The 24464-nt window shown below is 43.6% G+C and overlaps 1 protein-coding gene across 6 annotated transcripts; it reads right to left on the bottom strand.

Annotated features, from left to right (window-relative positions):
• Positions 1–31: 31 nt before the first annotated feature.
• On the bottom strand, positions 32–24147 carry LOC107048621 (histone-lysine N-methyltransferase 2C). Of its 6 annotated transcripts, none has more exons than XM_029126817.1 (14): positions 24004–24147; positions 22609–22797; positions 18181–22428; positions 17901–18025; positions 16846–17118; positions 14812–14947; positions 14633–14733; positions 13599–14490; positions 12375–13460; positions 12026–12195; positions 10516–10882; positions 1157–10446; positions 896–1078; positions 32–823 (listed from the first exon to the last, which is right to left on the bottom strand). In XM_029126817.1, the coding sequence occupies exons 2-14, from the start codon at positions 22760–22762 to the stop codon at positions 731–733; spliced, it is 17118 nt and encodes a 5705-aa protein (XP_028982650.1). In that variant the 5' UTR covers positions 22763–22797; positions 24004–24147; the 3' UTR covers positions 32–730. The 6 variants fall into 6 exon arrangements, with proteins under 6 accessions (XP_028982650.1, XP_028982649.1, XP_028982648.1 ...); XM_029126816.1 differs by having other exon boundaries at positions 18181–22440; XM_029126815.1 differs by having other exon boundaries at positions 10516–10867; positions 16309–17118; positions 18181–22440.
• Positions 24148–24464: the final 317 nt, after the last annotated feature.

The raw sequence follows: 24464 nt of genomic DNA on the forward strand, positions 1-24464 counted from the left end.
CCCTCTGCCCCATTAAATCAAAAACAAAATATATTTTTTATATTGATTTATTATTGTATAATCAAATAGTTATAATTGTATATAATTTTACATTAGGTACTTGTTATGTTACATAATTTGTTGTTTTTTTGTTTTTCATTAATTATTCATTTAATTTCTGGTGATTGAAAATAATATTGGATTTCTACCTATGTACAGACACGAGTGCAATTGTATATGCATTAATTAATAAATGTTTTCTATATTACAACGTGGATAAACCATTATTCTTTTAAAAATCATTTTGGCTCCACACACCCCACAATTATAAAGATACAAATTTCATTAATCCTCCTTCCATTCACCACCCATTAGCCTCCTCAAAACTCCACACTTGATCAATTTTCATTACATAATTCATTGAAATTTACAAGTTGATTCGATCCGCTCTCCATTATTTTTCCACCATAATGCGGCTTTCATTTCTCTTTTTTTTTTTTTTTTCAAGTAAAAGCTAATATTGTACAACTTTGGAGGAATGTCGTGATGGCATAGCACCAACTTCACTATAATCGATCATTTAGACAAACTGCAATGGCACTTTACAAATTAAATAATATGTCTATTCATTTTTTTTTATATATAATATGTATATATATATATATATAATTTGTTTTCAATCATCTCCATTGTAAAACCTACCGAAAAAACTTAGCAACAATAACAACAGTGTTTTGTGGATTGAGCTCAATTAGTTCATCCACTTGCGGCAGTTAGGCGCACCACAGGCGCATGCTATCTTGTGCTGGTCATCTTCAATGTCAAATTTGTAGTCATATGCCAGCTGAAAATAATTTAATGGCATTTAAAGTATTTAAATTGAATAAAATCAATGATGATGAATGACGAATCTTACCTCTTCACCGCGTGAGATTCTTCGTTTAGCAAAAATAATAATTCTGAGATCACGCTCAACTTCAACGATCTCGGCGACACAATTGGGATTACAGGAGTGATTTATGTAACGCGCCAAGCCACCGCACAGCGTTGCATCTACCACCCGTTCTTCGTCAAGTCGAAACATGTAAATTCCTCGATTCTAAAAGATGAAGATGAATTAAGCATCATGGAAATAATGCTTGGTCAAAGCTAAATTGAAATAAATGATTATACTTACCCTAGCTTCATACTGTTTCTCCCTAGTCTCAGCAAGTTCAGTTCTGATGATCTCCCCGATATACTCAATAACCATCTGATGTTTCTCGAGGTCCCTCGCCGCATAGAGACCCAGGCCCTGGATCTTGGACCTCGCCAAGTAGACATTATTCCTCCAGTCCTGCTTCATTTTCTTGTACTGTGAGCTCTTGGAGTGTACAAACTGTTTGGAATAAGGGCACGCCACTTCTCCAGCGACAGCAGCCGCTGGAGCATAGGTAGCTCTCGCGGAGGAGCCAGTTCTCTGAGTGTGGGGCCTCTTCCAAGGCAATTGATTACGCAGTCTTCCCTCAGTTCTGGCACTTCCAGTTGGATTGATAGCCAGCGGCAGCTCCAGGAGAGGATTTCTCCCATACTTGGGTCTGTAATCCGTCAACGTCTCGATCCCAGGGAGACTCTCCAGGACTCTAACGATGGCAGGCTCTGTCAGACCGAACAAATCCTCCCCAGAGACGTATCTTGGAAACAACTGAACACTGTTCGTACTCTTCCTCATATCAGCCAGAGGCTGGAGAATTCTACTCCACACAGCCCTGGGGGATGCATCCCTCAACTCAACATCCTCTTGGGCAGGTTCTTGCACGAGGACCCTGAACTCTGGCCTCCCAGAGACATCATGAATGGAACAGACATATCTGCATCGTTTATTGGGCCTCCTCATACTCCAGTAGAACCTCACGATTTTGTAGCCCACTGGATAGATATAATTGATAGTGTGAAAATTAGCTAGTTGATGAGGCAAAAGTTGGCCCACACTGAGGAAGATCAGACTCCCCACTCTGAGTAGATGATTGTGATCGGAATGATGCATGACAGCTGCCACCTGTCGATTCTCATCCCTATTGACGTAGACTCTCCTATAAACCGACAGAGTTGTTAATTCATTATCCTTGTCGTTCTTCTGGGCATGCTGAGCGCAGAAAGTGCTTTTATTTTTGTAGAAGACGCAGCCATCCTTAACTGCACAGCCAAGATGGTAAACATTGGTGCATCTGTTTTTAAAGCACTTGACTGTGGCTCCAGGTTTTTCACAAACTACGCAATTAAGGACCAAGCTGTGTTGAAGAGCAACATCCAGATTCATCAAGGCTCCATTGACCGTCTCATAAACGTCTTCAGACCATAATGCGCAGTTCAAATGCACCCACTTGTCAACGTCGAAATTCAGAAGACGAGCAGGTCCATCAGCAGCCCCATCCCCCTGGTTCTGACAGAACATACACCGACGACTGTCATCAGTCTTTACTGGGGAAACAGTCACTCCCATTCTGAACAACATCTCTGTTATCTCCCTGTCCGTTGGTTTCTTGTATTTTGTTGCTGGTTGAATTCCCCCCATCGTCCAGAGTTTATATTTCAGTCCTCTCCAGAGTTTGGCTGGAGGTTGTGGATCTGCTGGATCAATTGCCCGATGGAGATCTTCAGATGCAGCATGTTTCTTGGGCCTCTTCTCCTCGAGCTGCATCACATTTTCAGATATCATTGTACCATCAGAATCATCTTTCTCGGTTTTGATTTTAATGTCAGGATTTATCTCCATGGGATCGACATCCAATCCCTCCAATCCCTCCAATCCTAGGTTTTGTTTATCAAGAGAACGTTTCTCTTGGAGTTTCTTCTTCAGAGTATTGTCCAGGAGTTTGACATCTGATTTTGAACACAAATGATCCACTATTGTTGCTGCTTTCCCTTGAGTCGTTGGGGTTCGATGCATGAGGGCGAATTGCATGTAGCAGGCAGCTGAACAGAAGCAGAGCTCATCCCCTGGTTCTGCTTCTTCTTTACTCAGAAATGGAAGGTCTGATACTTTCTTACGTATTAGACTGTTGAGGATGACAACGTCACAATGACGACAAAATTTAGCAGCACCATTGAGGATGCTCTGGATATCAATGGGTGCACCCTCTTTGCCATCCTTGCCCTTTGTTCGATAAAGCCCAAGTTTTTGGGAAGGAGGAGTTGTTGTTCTCTCCACAATCTGATAGCCATTCGGTGGAGAGATGTTGAGGATATTGGCAAGGTCCTTGAGGACTCCCATAATGTCATCAGCTGCTTGACTATTCAATGTTAATGTCACTGTGACACTGCCATTCTCACGTAGAGCAATTGGTGGAGATTTTCCCAGTCTCGTTGTCCCCAAATTCTCTTTATCCTGTTTGGAATTGTCCTTGATGTGAGGAGCTGGTGGTTTCAGGCGAATTGGAATGGGTGAAATCAGAGGAATAACTGGGGAGACTCTCTTGAGCCAGTCAGACTCCTCGTCAGACTCCTCTTCAATGAGTCTCAAACCTGGAAAACGATTGACAAACTCTGGAATAACACACTCAGGTGAAGAAGAACTGACGATTGTGTCAGGAGTATCAACGTCACGAGTCATCAACTGGTTTTCTTTCTTATCAAGTGTGTCATCCAGCTTGAGAGGTGGAAACTCTTGATCGTAGAAGCCTCGTTGGGTAGAAGTTGGTTGCTGAGGAGTTGAGGGCTCCTGTTCACCAAAAGGCTGGGTATTGTAATGATCAGAGACACCCAGAAGCCTAGCAACTCCATAAACTCCACTGCAATCTCCAGTTCTGGTGTTGTAGTCCCTTTGATTTCCTATTTTCGAGAGGTCCCCAGATCCAAAGATGGGGCACACACCGTAATTCCTCCCCAGGAGAGGTTCAAGCACCGTCATCTGGGGTAATTGACGCAATTGCACCATCAGATTATCTATAAATGTGTCGTAATCCTCGTCCAATCGTGACACCTTACGTGACCTCTTTTTCTGCGGCTGGGTAGACGCATCCTTGCCCTGACTCTGTCGTCTTTTCTGCTGATACTGTCGTCTCTTAATTTTCTTAAGATCGTTTTTATCGTCAATAGTACAATCCATAATCTCCTCTTTGGCAGTAAGAAAATCTTTGGTATCAGAATTTTGCACTGGTGGATTACCCGACAGTACTTCATCGAGAATTTCTTTTTTAACTTCAACTAAAGGCACTGTGTGTTGCGCAATTACACCCTGTTGGAGGTGAGTTTGATGGCCAATTTTAATGGGCATCGTCTGAGGCACTGACGGTTGTAGAGTATTAACTACTTGGGTTCTTGGTGTTTGCAGTTGTTGGGGGGGCAATTGGTGTTGCATTTGAACTGTTTGTTTTTGCTGTGGTGCTGATCCTGATACCTGGCTTTGGCCCTGGGGTTGTGGCGTTTGTGGAGGGGTCGTTGGTACTGGTGTTGATGGCTGCGGTGGTGTCTGTATGTTATTCGATAATTGTGGACTTGGGGGCATTATCTTGTGCGCTGTAGGCATTGTCGGTTGGATTGGTTTAGCAGTTGGTACAAGCCGCGTGAAGGTCGTTGGAACGTTTGTCACTCTAATCTGCTGTACTAGAGCTACTGGTTCTGATGATGTTGGTGTCTTTGCGGTAACTGGAGGTGTGCTACTGGTAGGCGTGGAGACCACCTCTGACTGTGATGGAGATTCAGTTTTCTGTGTCTGAAGTGTCGAAAGTGGTTTAGTAGCAACTGTTGAAATAGGTTGAGGTAACAACACTTGAGGAGATGACACTTTGGGTTGGACCTTTGGGATATTGGTCTCCATTGGTCTTTGGATGGTTTGAATAGGCTGGACAGGCTGGACAGGCTGGACTGTTTGGAGAGGTGTAACAGGCCCCGAGGACACTGAACTCGTTGGTTTCGGGAGCTCTTCCTTCGTGGGGGAACTACTCTGAGTCTTTAAGACAGGGGCTTGAGATACGAATGATGTCTCCCTTGTGAGCACTTGCTTCGTAACTGTCTTCGTACTTGGAATCTTGTTCAACAAAGGTGGAATCAATGAAGGTGGTGGAGTGGGGATAGGTCTTGCCAGTTGAGCCTCCAAGGATGGAACTATTGGCAGATTTGGGGCTGATGAGGTCGATGAAGGTGGTACTGTGGTTGCACATGCAGTATTCTGCAAAAGTTGTTTAAGAAGAACATTTTGAGATTCTTCCATTCTGTGAGCATTGACCCCCTTGGTATCTTCAGACCTCGCTATTCCTGTCTGAGACACCTTCACCTCTTCATCTTTTGACGTCTGAACTAGACTACTATCCAATTCCCCACATTTATTGTCAATGGGTAAAAGCCCTGTCGTTTTGTACTGATTCTGTCCAGACAATTGGGAATGAAGAAGTGTTGGTGCTTGTGATAGAGTCGACTGGAGGATTGAAGTTGTCACATTAATGGTGTTGGCGACGTTGGATACCATTGGAGGAACAACAGTTTTCGCTGATTGCACTGAACAAGTTGGGACGACTGTTGGGGCGGCGTTTAGAGATGCCTTGGATGAAATTAATCCACTACTCGTGCTGACCTGGAGAATTGTCTGAATGTTGTGTGACTTTTGAATAGTTGGAGTTGGTAGGACTGAACTCAAGAGATTACTGGTGATGGTGTTGGCTCGATGACCAGCTATCGTTGGTTTTGTTAACGAAGTGGTCCTCGATAGCATGGCATTCAACATTGCATTTGAAGTAATAGAAATTCCCGAATTAGTGCCAGATCTTGAGGCAATCGTTGGAGACGGTAAACTCGCCAGAGCACCTCCAACTGAGCTCGAAGAGATCCTATTGAACTGCTCTGATGATGTTGTCTTGTTCAATGAAGGAATGACACTTGAAGATTCTTTCAATCCACCTGCTGAGAAGGTACTCGTTGTGTCGACTGAGGATTTAGTGAAATTTAAAGTTGCCGATGGGCTACTACTTAGAGAGTTTGTTCCAGTGGCAGTCACCACAATACTTGTCTTCGATACTGAAGAGGAGACTGATGAGACCATGGAGACTAATGTGGCCTGTCCAGCTGTTGTGTAGCTCTGGGAATGATTGGTCTGAAGGGATGACAATAAAGTTCTGAGTTGATGGGAGACGTTTGCAACGTTTGAAGTCAACTCTGTGGGCTTTGATAGAGGCGACAGATGAGGAACTGTTGTCGTGCTCCGTTGGAGTTGTGCAACAGTGTTAACTGCAGCTGTTGTTGGAAGTTGAGATGACGGAGGGGGGCTCTTCACTCTTCCAGGAGATTTTAATGAGGATCCGCGATCCAAAAGTGGAGGATCCTCAGTTTGGGTTTCATTTTCCCCTGGAGCCTCCAAATCCATCAACGAATCCTGGAGAATGTTCAGGGGAAGGGATTCCAGAGGAGTTGGTAGTTGATAAATCAGGCTTGATTTTCTGGATCTGTCATCTTCTAAAATGTCAGTATCCACCATCTCTGGTTTCGTCGAGATTATGTTGTCCAGCATATCTAGAATATCCTCTGGAGACTCACAGGAATCCTCCGAGTGCTGAACAGAAGCCTTTTCAAAAGGCTTTAATGATAATGATGATGACTCTGGCTCAGTTTTTCTGTCTGACGTGGTTGGAGGCTCTGATTTTGGGATTTTTATATCGAATTTATCTTCCCTCTCGTCGTCTTTTTTCTCGCTGATGATGGGATCTGCATCGCTTTCAAGAATGTTGACCAAGGACATTTCGTCGACGACTGGGGATATCCTCTGGAGGGGTGAAACAACGGGCTTTTCCTTCTTACTCTCACCGTTTATAGCGTTCTCAGCGGGATTGTGAATCTTCTCCAGCATGTCCTCGAGTTCGTCTGTTGTGTTTAAAGGGTCAGTCTTCTTCTCTTCTAAGGATTCTTCGAGGACTTCGGAAGATGATGATGATGATGATGATGATGATGATGATGATGATGATGATGCAGTGCAGTTGATAATAGACGAGACTGGGATGGATTGTTCAGCCTTGGCAGATAATTCGTCTGGATCTTTTTTTGATTTACTGATTGTCGATAGTTTCTCAGGGGCTACAGGGCTTGCTTTTGGTGATGAGTGTTCGTTCTCTTTTGGAGATAACTCTGGAACCGATGGTTTTGGATTCAGAGGAGAGACTGTTGAACATTTCACCGAGACAGGATTGACTATTGTCTCGGTTTCAATTCGTGCGTGAAATACAGATCTAGATGGAGTGATTTCAGATTTATCGTCGATTTTAGGGGCCTCAACTGGCCCATCAGTAATGTCAATAGAGTTGACCTTTTGTTGCTTTACGGATGGAGTTTCTTTTGCTGTTGGACTTGATGTCACAAATATTTGTACATCACCAATAAGGCTGCTGCAGTCCTTTTCATGTAAAACCGATGATTTTTGGCTATCACTTGATGGAGTCGAAATGATCTCTTTGACATCATTTCCTGGAGGAGGAGGAGGAGGAGGAGGAGGAGGAGGAGGACTACCCCCTCCTGTTGTTTTTGATGAAATTACCATAATCTCATCGAGAGGAATAAGTTGAACATCATTAGAACCTCGAGGAGGATTGTCAATTGTTGTTGAACTCGTAGGGGGGGACTTGTCAGAAAAATTTAAATTAGAGCTTTTCTTATCAGTCCCTTCACCAGGTGTTGATGTCTCAACATTATCATTGGCCTTTTGACTAGCATCCATAGAATTACAATCAATCTTTTCAGTCTCCACGTCTCCACAATCCTCTTTAGACAAATGATCCTCAGGGGACTTTGTGTCAGGATCAATGATAACCACCTCAGACTCTCCAACCAGAGCCATGAAGTTGTGATCCTCCCTATCATCGAGAAATGGAGAGGTTCCAGGCGACTGATCAATCATCTCCTCCTGATCAGGTGATTCAGGAGTGTCAGTCACAGCCACCAGACGTTTTCCACTGCCAAGAGTTCTAACTATATCCAATCGAAGTCCCTTTTTGTTTCTATTCTGTGTTGGAATCAATTCCTCATCACTGAGGACGTGATCGTCATGGGCTTGTTGAATTTCAAGGATCTGCACAAGATCATGACTCTGATTGGTATTATTAACTAATGCGTGACTCAATGAATCATTGGAGTCCACTGAGAGATCTACCACCATGTCCTGCTCAAAGAGAACGTACTCTTCCTGCATTTCCGGATCCAGAGCCCCCAGAACTACATCTCCAAGCTCTGATTCCGAGAACTCCTCTATCACTGTGATGTCGTCGTTGTCCCTTTGAGCTGTTGAACTCAGTGTCACCTCTTCATTGACAATAGTCTTGTCATCATCGTAATCAGTTGTATCTGGCATTGATTCCAATTTATCACTGGGACTCCCAATTCCCAGACTACTGGATTTGTCAGGAACAGTTCCCTGAATAACCTTAGAATCTGATCTATTCGGAGGGGTTTGCGGTGGAGTATGAGAGTCATCATCAAAGTCATTGTAATCAGCACAGACTAGACTATTTATCTTTGATTGAGAGATGCCAGTTTTTCTGTGAACAGCTGAGGTATTGGCTTTTTCATCAGATACTGTACTAGTTGATATTCTTGGTTCTGTCTTGCCTTTACTGGATTCAGGTTTAGTAGACCACATGGGAGAGCCCCCTCGGAGCCCTAGTTTTATAAATCCAAACCTTCCAAAGTTCCTTTTGAAGGGAATAGGGTTCATGGGGTTGTGTGGATTGCCACCTCCTCGATTCTGATGGTCTGCTGACTGGGAAGTTTCCATTTGATGCTGCTGCTGCTGTTGTTGTTGTTGTTGTTGTTGTTCAACGTGTGCAGAGTTCTGTTGATTATAATGAGGAGTATGAGGTGTGTGAGGTGTCCTAGGTGTCCCTGGATTCTCCACACTCTGAGGTCTGTCTGGCATAGCTGGACTGTTTCCACTGGATTGTCTCCTCTGCATCTGCATGGGAGAGCCAGCGACCATTGGACTCCTGGGCATTGGTGAGCTTGGGGGAGGAGGTGGATGATGCTGATTGTTCAATTGGTGTGGAAGCATTGGAGATGTTGATGGGTGAGACCTCGCCATAGGGCTAGGAGGGTTCGGCTGGTACTGAGAGACCATTGGTGATGTTGGCGGATGGTGGATTCTTCCTCCCATAGGACTAGGAGGTTGAGAGCTTTGACTCAATTGTTGTTGAAGCATTGGGGAACCCATCGTCTGCTGCACCATTGGACTCCTAGGCATTGGAGAGTTTGGAGGCTGTCCATAATTCTGCTGCATCGGTTGGTGAAGCTGAGGACTTGGAGAATTTGCAGGTTGTGAGACCATTGGGGAGGTTGGAGGCTTCTGCATAACGTGCTGATGCTGCTGCTGCTGTTGCTGCTGCTGCTGCTGCTGTTGATTCTGGGACATCATCTGCCTCTGTTGAGCCATCATATTCCTCTGATTCATTATATTCTGTTCTTGATTCATTGAATTTTCGTGCTGCTGTTGTTGTTGGATTTGTCTCTGTAATAATTGTTGATGTTGTTGTTGAGTCATCATCTGTTGATGCTGTTGTTGGGAGGGTTGAGGACTGCCCAGGGGTGACCTTTGGTTGTAAATAATTCCTCCCTGCATCTGCATTCTCGGCCTCTGTCCCATTTCCCCAATGTTGGAGGGTCTCACGAATCTCTGATGAATGTTTTGGAGTCTCACAGATTGCTCACTCATTATTTGTTGGCTCCCTCGATCTTGGGAGAATGCTCCAGGACTCGTGGCAAGTCTACTGCTCATCACAGCTCGATGTTGTGGGGATGTCATCCTCGTTGAGGGTCCACACATTCCTGGAGATGGCATTGCTCCAGGACTGAAAGGACTTTCCTCACCTTGAGAGTGAGGAGTTCCTATTCTAGGAGAGGGTTGCATACTATGAGGTGACATAGTTCCAGGATTAGTTGGCTGTTGTGTCCCTGGACTGTGTTGCAACATCTGAGCATTTGGACTGTGTTGGATCATCGATGTTGCTGGGGAGTGTTGAATCATTCCTGATGAGCCTGGCCCAGGACTGTGAGATACAAGTCCAGCTGGACTGTGCATTGGAGATGAATGTTGAGAGGGTGACATCAAAGGTGAACAGGGCTCTGATGTCTGGGGTTGAACTTGCCTCTGCTGTTGTTTGTTCTGGTACTCCTGAGCTAGGATATTGTGTTGACGAAATTGCTTTCTGCTGGGCTCCAAAAATTTCTGGAGGGCTGCTGCTTCATCTGAGATTCTCTTGAGCTCGATTGCGTCACTCTCCGTCAACTCGTTACCCGCTTTTATGAGCTGACGCTTCTTACTGTTCAGTGATTTCTTCACCTTTCGAAGTTTCAACATTTCTGTTTCGTAGTAGGTTTGTTGTTGCTTCAAAATTTGGCCCTGGTGGACTAGCCATTGCTCGTAATGAAGCTGGATCATTCGATCTTGCTCGGTGGCAATGACGTCTGGAGGAGCTGGGGGTGCCGGCAGGTGGGGAATGTTGAATGTTGCAATCCTCACTGTTAAAAATAATAATAAATTAATAGAGGAATTATGAAGAATGCGAAAAAGAAAAAAGAAATTATCACTTTTCGTACATTCTGGTGCTGTCTGTGTAGCAATTGGTTGCCTAGGCGATTGAATCGGTGAATTAACGGCTGTAGGCACCTGAGGCCATTGACTCGAAGGTCCCGGTGCAGAAGGAGGTCGTGGCTTGCCTGGAGGCCTGATAATGGGTCCAGTAGAGGGACCAGCAATAGCCTGATGAGGAGGGGATCCTAAAGTTGTTGATCCAAGCACATCAGCACGAAGTCTTTCAAACTCAACGTCACTCAACAGAGGACCTGGTGTTGCAGCTTCAACCTGTTGTTGTTGTTTCTGCTGTTTCTCCTGTTCCCTCTTCTCCTGCTCCAAGAGCTCCTCCAGTAACAACGGTTGCTCCTGCGAACACGACTGCTGACAGTTAATGTCAGTACCAAATAGCCATTCTCACGTAAATTGTATCGACTTTTTTTTTTTTTTTTTTTTTTTTTAACAACTTGTAAATAACAACGATCATGCAGAGGACACTCATTTGCTGCAGCCAGTACTAAATACTTGAAACACCTATTGACATTAACAGCATTTATCTTTTTTTCAAATTCATTCAGGTTGAAGTGGTAAATTATAATAAAAGGTAATGCAATTTTCACCATTATTGTTAATTTTGAGTTTGTCTCAAGAATTTTGGATTTCAGGGGAAAATATCAGAATATAGTTGTTATAGAAAATTAAATTTTTAATATAAAAAAAATGTCTTGATATTTCTTGGAATAATCAATGATTCTTGAGATAATGGCATAATTAACAAGGAATATGATGAAAATTTCTTTTTTGATTCTTCATTGCTCTTCTTGATCACAGGATTTTTGTTGATAAATTATCATTATCATGAGTAATTTTGACATTTCAGTTATTTGTAAACGCCCCGAGACTTGCTCACCTGGAGAAGCAGGGGTCTACGATGTGGATGTGGTACGACTGTAGGTGAGCCCGTGTGTACCACTGGTGCCATCGGTGGACCAGGAGCGGACATTTGATGACCGATATGCACCGGTGGTCGCGGCATACCCCGCCCACCTTGGCACAGCCCCATCTAGACATGCACCAACACCAATGCATTGCAAACACCCAGGCCAAAACACCATTTTTTCTTTCATTTTTACTTTTTTCTTTTTCTCAACTCCAGTCGATAAAAATCAGCCAAAAACCGTTATAACTCAATCATCTTATAATCAAAATCCCTCAGTCTCAATTATCATGATGAAAGTTTCTTAATTATTAATTAGTCCAGACCAACACCGGAAAATTAAAAGTCCAAGTTTATTAAACAAGAAAAAAAAAACAAATACTGATAATTATCTCAATGAAATTCACCGCGTTAATTCCACCTAGCAATTAAAAGCGCGCTGCCAAGTCACATTTAAGAAGGAGATTGATTAAATTCGACAAAGTTAGATGTAGAATGAAACGTTAAGTCGTTGAAAAAATACGTAATTCGTAAAGCGATGCATGAATTTCAAGAAAATTGGGAGAGAGCTTTTGATGAAAGGTACTAACCTGTACTGGTCCTGGATATGGTGGTGGAGGGCCTGGATAAGGTGGTGGTGGTGGCGGAGGTGGTGGTGCCAGAGGCATTCGAGGACCAACCATGTGACTGACAGATACCACTCTGCCTGGAACACCTTGGACACCTGCTGGTACTCTCATGCCTAATCTTTGCTGTTGTACTGACAACAGAAAAATGAATAATAATCATTTTCCAATTCCCCTCACTGTTGCAAATTTTTGGCTCAAATTTCTCCTACACTTTGTTATAAATTTTGTTTAGTGAAACTTTCTTCACGAATTCCATCCATCTGTAAACATCAAGAAAATTATAAATTGCATGGAAAAAAAAAAAACTCACACTGCATATGTTGCTGTGGCACCCTCTGTACGCCATGCCCCGGAAAAGTCGACGGATAGCTAACAGTAACAGTATTCGTCGACGTAACTACCCCAACAATAGTGCCATCAAGTGAAGTGAGTCTCATCCCCGGAGGAATGGGTCTTCCCATAGCCGCAGCTTGCTGTAAATGATGATTCATCTGCTGCTGCACAGCCACAACTTGTGGATGATTTTGTGGGAGCATAGGGGCACTGGGTGCCTGAGTTTGACTGGTCGGTATCTGAGGCACTGGAACAGACGTAGCAGCAGCAGCAGCAGCAGCAGCAGGCACACTAGGCACCTCCTCCACCGGTGCTGAAACGGCTGTATTATCCCCCATCTCGTGAGCACTCGTCGTTCCCCCCATCTCTTCAGTCTTATGTTCCTCCACTTTGGATGATTCCTTCTTCAATTTTTCCTCTTTCGTCTCGACTTCTACCTGCTCCAAATCCATATCCAAGATATTTGTTTTCTCCCCACCAGTGATACTCTCCAATTCAGGATCAGCGTACTCAAGGATATTGAAATCTGCGCCCATTTCAGCAAGAAGCTCATCGTCATCTTCAGCCAAATCACCTAATATTGCACTGACGCCCTCGACCTCTACCATGGGCGCCCCCTCCTGCTCGAGTTTCTCCAGTTCAGCTGTCACATTATCCGGAATCTCTGAAGCCTCTGAAGCCGTGGATGGATTATCATTAACAGTCGATGCTATTAGAGGTGGACGTGCAATGCTCTGCTGTGCCATCATTCGCACACTCTGATTCATGTCCTGACCAGCACGAACGATCCTCTGCATCGATTGATTAGGATCTGGGAATCTTGGAGCTGGAGGCGGAGCCTGGATTTGGGGATGGGACTGGGCAACTTGCGGAGACTGCTGGAGCATTTCATACTGCTCGGACACTGGGTTTCGAGGGGCCGGCATCCTCTGTTGGAGAATTTGTTGGGGATTCTGGAGCTGCTGACTCTGGAAGTGCGGCTGGGGAAGGCTTGAAATTTGGGGTCGCTGGACGAGCATTCGAGTTCGGGGATCGATTCCCTGAAGTCTTGCATCGACATTTCCTGTGTGTTCAATTAAACATTAATTGTGTAAAAATGGACACTGAACATTAGAAAAAATGTGAGAAAAAAAAAAGGCGTAAAAAGTGTAAACAATCAAATTAACAATCAAATAAATTGTAAATCATTGATTTTGCATACCTTGTGAATTCCTAATGAAAACATTCAATTGAAGAGGCATTCTGGGTCTGATACCAGGTGGCAAAGGATGCCTGAAAGTTCCTTCAACATTATTAGGAGCAGATTGAACATGCTGAGGAATTTGAACATGGCCCTGCTCAAATGGTTGTGGCGGCACTCCCTCACCCACAGGACTCTGTGGCTCCTGGCTCCAATTGCCAGGTATTTGTTCAATTTTTTTGCTAAACTGTTGCCTCTGAAGGAGATCCCTCAGTTGTCGATTGACTTCAGGCTGTTGGCTGAATACCTCAGGTGGCTGGGGGGGTTCTTGTCGTGATTCTGGCCTCGGTGATGTGTAACTCGATGCTGGCGAGGGTGTTTGGGGCTGATTGCTATAAGGATCGGGAGTACGTGATGGAGCATAGACGTGTGTGGTTGTACGAGGTGTTGGTGGATTGAAAATAGGACGTGGGGTACCAGGTGGTTGAGAGAATACATCGTTTCTGGGGGATGTGGAGTAGGTGGGGGTACCTGGCATTATTGGACGAGGGGTTTGATTCCCTTGGCTGAAGCCCTCAGGATTCTCGAATCTCTGGAAGTGCTCTTGGGCCTGGGGCTGGGAGGAGGCTGGTGACTGAGGAAAATCGTGGGGTGACTGGGGTGCCTGCGGGGAGAATGGCGAGGGTGGTTGAGTGAAGGTATTGGGCATCCCTGGGCGAACTATTGTCCCCACTGGACGTGTCACTGTGACGCCGCAGGGCTGATTTGGTAGACGAGGATGCCCTTGCAGGGGACTCTGCGGGGCTGCTGCTGCTGCTGCTGCTGCTATTCGATTTACTTTCAGTGGTGGTGTGGCAAAGGTGCCTCGAGAGCCTGGAGAGGGTGATGTCATTGGCCCTAGTTGGCTACCGTCCTGCAAATTATCCCATTCTTTTGTATTTTTTCAAAGTGCAACTATACATTCTTCTCAATAATTTTCATATTTTCCAGAGACATTGAAAAATCAATATATTTCGCTCTTGGAAAAAATTTAAAATATCACAATAATTTCTTACTTGTGATGTTGTAACTTGTAATTGTGCAGTAAGTCCAGAATTAGCATCAGTAGTCATCTGAGATCCATCGTCATTAATTGTCCTATGTACCCTTGTCATAGCTGAAAGCATCAATTCATCAATATGATTTATTCCAAAGAAAGAGTTAATCCAAATTGTTGGAATCATTGATTAATCACCATGTACACGTTGTTCATGAATGACTTGCTGTTGCAATTGTGCCTGCTGTTGTCTGAGGGCTTGCAACTGCTTCCACTGGCGTTCCTGCTCAGCCTCTCTAGTTGATCGATCGCGATTTGACAGTCTATCCTGTTCCTATTGAAAAAAAAAAAAAAAAAAAAAAACAAAACAAAAAACATAAATTACATATGAATATTCACGAAAAAAGCTCAATCGTTACATCCCCCCACAATCAATTTTCAATCGAAAATAATTATTTTACTTTGAATATTCGTCAGAGGATGTAACAATTACATTAGGAATATCCGACGAGGCGTCTTATACAACCAGCCAAACTCATACACCAAAACCGATACATTCACTGAGAAAATTGAATAAAATTAAATGAATAATAAGAAGATACATGTTACAATTAATTAATTTGATAGAATGAGAAGTTTGACGATTTAATATACATGTTTGTGCATTAAAGACGATATAAAATATCCAGCCACCATCTAGAATAGAAAAGACCACAAAAATTGTATAAAAATATTTTTTTCTCACACACAGTTGTATCTACATCCTCTAATCCGTATTTGAATCATGACAAAAATATAAATAACGTGCAGAAAAAATCTATTATCGACGATATATACTTCCTGCAACAATTAAAGCCCTTAAAAGTAATGAGTTATTTCTTTAATTAATCAATTGAAAAAAAAAAAAAAAAAGTAAAGTATTTAATAAATTGATGCGTACACTGTCAGAAATTGGCTTTTTACATTGAGAAAATGTCGAATATATTTTATGGGAAAATATCAAAATACAATTGAATTTATTGATCTTTTAAAAAATTTAAACGCAACAATTTCCAACAGTTTACAGCAAATAAAATCAAAAGAAAGGTATTACTGATGAAGAAAATCAACAGAAACAAAACCACTGGCACAAAGAAATATGCAAATTCTACAATCACCCATTAGATAAACTCATAAAAAGCCAAAAATATCATTAGTAATTTGGGTAAGTGGGAGGGGTATCAGGTAACAGGAACGATGAAAAAGGATAACAAGGGATTTAATGAGTATAATGAACGGAGTGTGCTACCGGGTGGTCATGAACATGCCACATAATATCGAAATATCGAAAAAAAAAGGATATTAAAAATCACGATCATACATAGGGAGTCATAAACAGTCCTCGTATTACGTCGCAGATATTGAATCAGCCATCAGGAACATGATAATAAAATTCGGACAAAAAATTGATATCATTCCAAATAATAAACGAGAAAAAAAACAACAAATTTAAAAAAAACGAATTTTCCTGTTAGAGATTCTCTACTGAGAACTCTGAACCTAATTAAAAAAAAAACAAACAAAAACAAAAACAAAGAGAATTCTTGTTGAGAAATCAGAGAAAAGTCTTGAAAAAATTATCCAAAAGACGTATTGAGGAAAAAAAAATGGGCAAAAATACAAGACACTAGAGGCAACGGTATGAGGTTGGCTCACCATGGCCGGGGTCTGTACAGGTACAGTGTGAATAATTGCAGTGGGTGGCGGATCGTAGTGCTCCTGGCTGAGGGATGGGAGGGTGCGCATTATTTCAGAGGGGGTTAGCACTCGAATTTGATGGTCTACCGTGGTAAATTGTCGTACAGTACCAGCCACAACGATTGTACCACCACCACCAGCAGTAGTATTACTACTACCGTGTGACACTTGTGTTACAATTTGATTATTGACAATGGTACTTGTACTTATCGTGATATGATTAGTTGAATTACGTTGTTGAACTGTCGTCAATTGACTAGTTTGTCCAGCAACGTTATTACTTGTCGTTTGTGTGACAATAGTCGTTGTAACAGTGGCTGGTAACTGTGTTACTTTGACTGTACCATTGGTATCTTGGTGTGACGATAAATTGCTAATATAATTCATTGAATTGACTGAGTTTGGTCTTGGTGATGAGGATGTACTGGAGGTGGGGGATGGACTTGGGGATATTGTTGTTAGCTGCCTCGGCGGCGGTCCCTGCACCGCACACACCTCCGCTATATTTTGTGAGCCTGTTGAAACACCAGCACCACCAACAACTGGTGATAATCCACTGATGACTGTTTGCACTTGTCCTGGTAATCCTTGCTTCTCCTGGGCTTTATCACTGGCCACTGAGGCCAACAATCCAATTTGCTTTTGACCTGTACCCATTCCAACTAGTGGAGTTACTTGGGATGGTGTGATGCTTGTTACTGGTTTCGTCATGATGGTGGGTGAACTTGTTGCTGTTACTTGGATCGTGCTTGGTATATCCTTGGGTATCTGTCGGTTCAGGGAGATGGCACACGTTCACACACATTTTTCGTTTTTTTGTTTTTTCTTTTCTTTATATTACACAGAACAGAACAGAAGAGAATAGTACAATCAAGTACAGAACAGGACAGAAGAAAAGGAAATAGAGGACATATTTTTCCTCATCTTAATCTTCCATCATTCGATTCGATCTGATTTTCTCAGGAGGGGGCGAGGGCGTGTGGGGGGGGGGCGACTAATATATCCAGAGGAGACACAGGATTGGACTACCAATGGGATATTCAAACCATGTTTCAATAATTTATGTCAATGTGGTATCAAACATTGTATTAATAAAAGGGACACACGAAATTCATCCACGCAGAGTGTTGGGTTTTATTTAATTCCATTGTAATATATATATAAATATATATTTTTCGCGTCATATGGACAAGGTCATGGCATTATTGAATTAGAGTCAACGTGATAATTCATAGACTCACCTTTAGTACCGTTACTCTATGTGAATTGAATACCCAACACTCTTCGTGACTCTTCAAATGCTAGGCGCAACACAATCAGACACAAGAAAAAATTATAAACTATCTGGTGGTAAAAAATGAAAAAAATGGAAAAAAAAAACAACTTTCGAGCTGTTAGTTTGACTCATGTGTTAGCACAAGAAAAATAAAACCTCGGTAATTAAGGAGCTGCACGTGTTACGTTGATTAATTTCTCAAGTAACAATTCCGTTGATAATTGTTGGATTTATTTTTACGTTGGATTATTTGTGGAGAGAGGGATTCACTCACCTGTTGAGTCTTCTTCATGCGTACTGTGGCTCGATTGTCACGGGCCTGTGTCAAGTATGGGGCTTTTGTTTCATTCGGCAGAGCCCGCCACTTTTTGAGAATTTGTTTACATCTTTCCGGCCATGCTGTATGTGAATAATAATGGAACAATTTTGATGAGATGATTAATCATACGTGCATTAAAAATATTCATTCAAAATTGACTTAAATATCTCTTGATGCATTGATCTTGCTAAAATTTACTTTAAAAAAAAAAAAAAAAAAAAAAAAATTGACTCACATGGGAATTCCTCCTTCCACTCAGGATGATTCATATTAGCATAAAGAACCGAAGAGATGGTGGCTTCAGCCCCCAGTTTCTCATCCTGAAACATCTTGGCATTATTGCCCTGTTTGCCAGTGGCTACTGCGACAGGTCCCCCCGAGCCCTCCTCATCAGGATTGATCCAGGGACTGGGTGGTTCAGAAAATGCAGGACTAAACTGCGGACTATTGCTGTACTCGGAGTGATAAGGCGATGGTGGTGGGAAGCTCATGGGCGAGTTAAGATTGGATTGTGCCACAGGTGGAAGTGAACCAGGTAATTGTGGTCTCCCAAGTGGAATTGCCGTCGACAAATTGGGATGGGGTGACGGTGAGACCAGTGGTGTTGTGGTGGAAGGAGTGCGAGGAGTTTGCGCCTGAATAGGAAATACTGATGATTCCTGAGACTCTTGAGATTCATCAGTGAGGACTCCCTTGAATATCTCCTCAACATCTTTGCTGTCCATATTGGGGAGTCCTGTGTCCCTCACCATGGACTCTAGATTGAAATGAGGACTGAGAATATCCGTCAATTCATCTCTACTCTGTCCAGGTGGATCATCAAGCTCATCAACAAGTGCCTCACTAGCTTTGACCGCCAGATCCTCATCAGGTTCATTCATAATAGTGTTAACAAGCTCATCGGTATCAAGCAGATCCGTTGAAATGGGCAAAATATCACCAAGTGCCTCGGTATCGCTGGCATCATCGTCATTAATAATCTCCTCCTCCCTCTTGACCAGGGCATCGTTAGGTAGCTTGCTCTCCTGTTCTTCATTCTCTTTGGCATTCTTTGTTTTGATCTGCTCAATAGCCTTCAACTCATCCTGCGAGAGTTGTATTGTATCGCCATTAGCTGAGACATTTCTCTCACTGTCGGAATCACTGCTGCTCTTGAGATCCCTGTCTTTGGTGATATCCATCAGTTCTTTTCCAAAGAAAGCCTCCTGCATGTAGAGTGGAAAACTTTCAGCCAATTTGGGCTGTTGCTTCTTTCTCTGTCCCTTTTTTCTGGGTTTTTCATCACTCAAAGATACAGCACTGCCTGTCTGTTCAACAGGCTTAGACTCCGATTCACCAGCAGCCTCATGCTCACCCTTATCCTTTCTTGTTCCCCTCAATCTCACAACAAATCCCCCGATTCCAAGCTTCTGAAGATTCCTCTGTCGTTTTCTTCTCAGCACAGAGATTCCATTCTCAGTTGTATAAAGACTGTAGCCCTCAGGTGGTGGTTGATCAGCATGTGTCCACACCATGCCCTCCTTCAAAACCTCATCAGGCTCATTTTTAACATCAATATCCATATGCTTGCCATTATCCTCCAAAGAATTATCTAAACTACTGCCAGCGACAACAGACTCAATGGTGGCCATAATGTCGGCATCTTTATCAATAACTGGTAGGATTTTTCGCCTCTTCTTTCTCGTTTGCTGTTGCTCAAAAGTCAACGACTTGATATGATGCATTCCAGCTTCAGAAAGATAAACCCCATCAACTAAATACTGCTGTGTCGATGGTTTATTATAAAGCTCTGGGCTTCGTACAAGTGGTGGTGGCGGTGGTGGTGGTGGTGGTGCTGTTGCTGCTGCTGCTGCTGGTGATCTTGGATACTTGTGCAACTGTGGTTTAGGTAAATTGCACAGTATATGTGGTGGTGGTACATCCCTTGGTCTGCACAAAATACAATTGTAGCCCTCCTCGGCGCATTTTTCAGCATCTGCCTCAGTTTTAATGTGATCGCAACCACAATGCAGCCATCTTTCACATTGTACACACTGAATAATCAAATCCCCCTCGTTATAAGGCTCCTGACAGGAGGCACAAGCTGAATGTGAAGCACAAGGGCCACACTGTGTATAATTTTTCTGCCAACTGCTATTAAATCCCGGATCATTGGAGCCACAAGTCTGACACAATGCACACCACTTGCACTTCCATGTACCGTGGGGCACGTAGTCCAGTGGTGGATCCATACAGTAAATATGATAACTTATGTCACAATCATCACACAGAATAAGACGTCCCTCGTCGTGTCTCTCACCGCAGCCCTCACAAACAGTACAATCCAAACATCTCCATCCCTTCTGCAATATAACTTTTGTCACTTTAACATTTGCACAGTAAGGATGATAACACTGTCCGCACTGGGCACAAGCTATTAAACAACCCTCTGAGTCAGTGCCAATGGCTCCACACATAACACAAATGTCTTGGGTCAAGACAAACTTGTCCTTAGCCGAGCACAAGACAAGTCTATTCTCTACACCGGGCTCTTCTTCCTTAGACGAATCTGATTGGGGTTTTTGTAGGCCAACACCAGGCACCCCAAAGATGCCTCTCATTTTGGCTTTTGGGCCCCTCTTTCTGCCGAATTCATTCAATTTCTGACGCTTCTGATAGCCCAGTTTACCAACACCCTTGGGCCTGCCCACAATACCAGCAGCAAGTCCCAATCTCTTTTTTGCTATTTTCGAAGCGCAAAATGGTTTGCCTTTACCCAAACCACCCATGTAGAGTGAGTCATCGACAGTATAATCAAACTCTGATGAGTCTCCTCCATCCCCATATAAACTCTCTTGTGATGCAGTAAGGGAGGAGGTGTCTCCACAGTAATCGTCAATGTTGTCCTTTCGTTTTGTCAGTGCTTGAGTCTTGCAATTTGTGCAGACATACTCGTAATCTGGTTTGGCTTCCTTTCGTTGTTGATAAGTAGTGGGATCGGCCTCAGCGTCACAGGTTCCGTGTACAAATTTCTTGCAGCCAGTACACTGGACCATCTCTCTGTAAGCAGCAGCTCGATAAGCGCGCTTGCATATAGGGCAGAAAAAGCCTTTGTTTCTCTGTTGATAGCACGAGTCGCAGACAGTGAAGTTGGAGTGCCAGCGTGATGAGAGTCCAGCCCCTGGGGTTCTTGAGCCACAATCTCCGCAGACTCTGCAGCACTTGCACTTCCAGCCATATTTGGGAATTGATGTGACAATGGGACGAAGGCAGCCAGGATGATAGGCTTTGGCACACTGCTCGCAGAGCATCACTTTAGAGACTTGGTCTGGTTGACGACAGACCTGACAGACCCTGCAGGTTGCACACTGCCAACCAGCTCGTACACCAGGATGAAGGGCCAATCCCACACAGACGCCGTGATAATGTTGACCGCATACTGTGCACATTACGAGATTGGAGACATCACCCATTCCGTAACACTGCATACAGCCAATGTCAGTGTTGATGAGGAGAGGCACTTGACCCAAGTGTTGTTTGCAAAATAGCGATAGGCTCTTGGTGTCCTGGAAACATGAGGAGGCTGCTGCACAGGGAAAGTGGAAATAACGATTGCACGAGCCCACTTTGCAAGCAATCCCGGCACCATAATGTGAACAATAAGCACACCGACGGCACGATCCATCAACTATCGCTGGGCTTATGCTCTCCGTGATGATGTCTTTACTACAGCTCGACCAAATAGCGCACCATTTATGTACATAATAAATTCCAGTTGCTTCAAAGAGTAATCCAACATCAGGCTCCTCTGAGTAGCCAACAATAGTTAATTCCTCCACTGGTTCAGTGAAATTACTAAGACTAGGATTTCTGCATTTAGCCAGGCTTTTTTGTCGTCGACAGGTGACAGCTCCAGGGCCAACACCACGTGGACTCTTGTCACCGGTGGAAGACACATCCATGAGAAGATCGGCGGCGGCGGCGGCGGCGGCAGCGGCGGCAGCGATCTCCTCACTATTATTATTGGCATTTTTCTCGGGTACGAAGCCAACTGGATAGGTGAGCTGTAGTAGCTCACCCTGACCAAGTTGACTTCGTTCACCGAGATTACACAATGCACACACTTTTCCTGGCCACTTTTCTGCTACGTAGGGTGGCTCTTCTGGTGCTGGCATTGATCTGTCAATCAATGAAGAAGACTCTCCCCCCTCGCCAACTGTATCATCGCCACCGAGTCTCAGAGGACTCTGTGACTCTGAATGCGTATCGTCATCCTTGCTTTTTGTTCTGCGTATACCACCACCGCGAGCATAACCCAGGGCTTTACCCCGTGTTGAGCCTCTACCAAATGGTCTACGGGCTCCCCCCAATCCCCGGACAGAAGTGCCTGGGGGTCGTTCTTTTCTCGGCCTACCAGGACCTCGACGTATACTCAATGGTTTGCCTCCTGGCAGGGGAAATTTTTGATAACGCAGAGGATGATCGAATGGCTCCTCTGGGGTAACTGGATAAAAAACTGGATCAATTAGTGTTTTTTTGTGAACTATAAATACTTCCCAATGACTTTTATTCATCATAACTTGTAAAAATTATTCAATTTAATGGATTTTTTAGTGTTTCTATACACTCTAGCTTTGTTTTTTGTTTTTATTTTTTTATCTTTTCTGATGAATCAATTACTTACCATTGCCTGGAGTAACTGGAACACTAGTGAAAAGTTGATCAGAGTTGGCCGGTGAGATTGGTATGCCAATGGCCTCCTCATCGTCGTCCTCTCCGTCGGAAGCCTCGTCAAGCTCCATTTCCTCCTCACCATCAAGACGCTCCTCATCGTCCATGGCAGCCCACTAGGACTCTGCGTCTCTTTATTATTCTGCTCAAGCCAAATCCCAAGAACCAAAAAAATCAAAAGGAGGGGAAGGAGGAAATTACAGGGTGCTCGAAAAAAACACTTGATAAAAATGCATTTGATTACTCGGTCTTTGCACCCATGCACTACCACCAGGTTATGCTTACTCATCCCAGCATGAATTTTCTCCTTCTTTTCATTTTGATAATAATATTCCCCCAAACATCAGCTACACTTCCTGAATCAAAAACCCCGACATTTGAGTGGAAATAATTATTCACTCGTCCATAACAAATTGGAGTGAATAAAAAATAATTGGAAGAAAAAGGCGGAAGTGAGAAATGTCAGTGCGTTAATTCACAAGTGGAATAATTTTCCCTCGATTATCAAAGTCTTGGGGAAGACGGGAGTGTTCACTGGACATTGGAGAAGGGCGTGGATCCGCCAGGAGGTAATAAAACCCCTTGATATTCTACCGGCTCATCCACGCGGTGAAAAAAAGTTGAACAAAAATCCTCCCAAACTGAACTGAACAATTACAACCCAGAATCGCGTATAATTGTGTGTGTGTGTGTGTGTGAGTTTTTATTTATTTATTTATTATTTATTCATCCCCCCCCCTTCCCCGCCGAAAAAAAAAAAAAAAGCTTGTTAGTGTTAATGAGTATACGAGATGGGGGATTAATCGAGTGGTGGAGGTTTTTTAAGCCTCTGGAAGCACTACCGAGACACTCGGTGAACACGATTTTCAGTAGAGGATGGCGTGCCGCACGGTTTCTGGGGGAAATTGAAGAGGTAACACGGGCGTACTGCCACTAACACACTTGTGATAATGCTACATGTATACAAGTAATGCCCCAACGACGTGGTAAAACACTTGGGTGCAAATTTGCAAGAGCTAATAATTGTCCAGAGACATTTGTTCATGTTTTTACAATGATGTACAATGGTTATTTCAGGTTTAACGGGGATTTATGGGTTTGTAAGGGTCTCGGGGGTCAAGAGAGAGAGAGAGAGAGAGAAACGCCATTGCTATGTCAGGGTTTGTAGGCTATAAACACACACGGGGTCCCCCGCCTGAGCGCACACAAGGCATAGGAAGTCCCTGAACTCACCAGACCGTTTACAAAAATTTTTTTTTCCCCACCCCACCACCCGCCAACTTTTTTACCCATTGGGTTAACTTTTTTTTCCAATTGAATGCTTGTTTCTATAGTTATCACCACGTACCTTCGATGATTATTGATATACCACAGATAATTCCATCGCGCTTTCGTACACTGGTATTACGGGCGCCACGGTGAATTCTTCACTGTTGAACCGAGTAAACATCTTGGGCTAAAGGCAACGGAAAAAAATGTCACAAGCTGCTAAGAGAACGGATGGGGACGGAGGATTGAGGGACTGCTGTCACGGAGGAGTTGGAGAGTTGATTTATTTCGACTAGGTGGCAGCACATGATGAGACGGCTCTCGGCTGGAGGGCGGGGGGAGAGGAACACATTTCGTTTTTAGACACATACGTTCTCTTCTAGGGAAAATGGTGGAACAGATGGGCACGGAAATTTGTGGACATATTCCTGAATATGGGCAGATTCTGAAGAGGTGGTTAAAAAGGGCTCGGTATTGGAGATTTCTTCAGGAAATGTCTTATCAGTCGACATTTTTAGTGCAGCGGCACAGTGAAAGATG

This window comes from Diachasma alloeum, unplaced genomic scaffold (genome assembly GCF_001412515.2).
Source record: "Diachasma alloeum isolate Michigan unplaced genomic scaffold, Dall2.0 Dall_scaffold_00195, whole genome shotgun sequence".
Taxonomy (NCBI): domain Eukaryota; kingdom Metazoa; phylum Arthropoda; class Insecta; order Hymenoptera; family Braconidae; genus Diachasma; species Diachasma alloeum.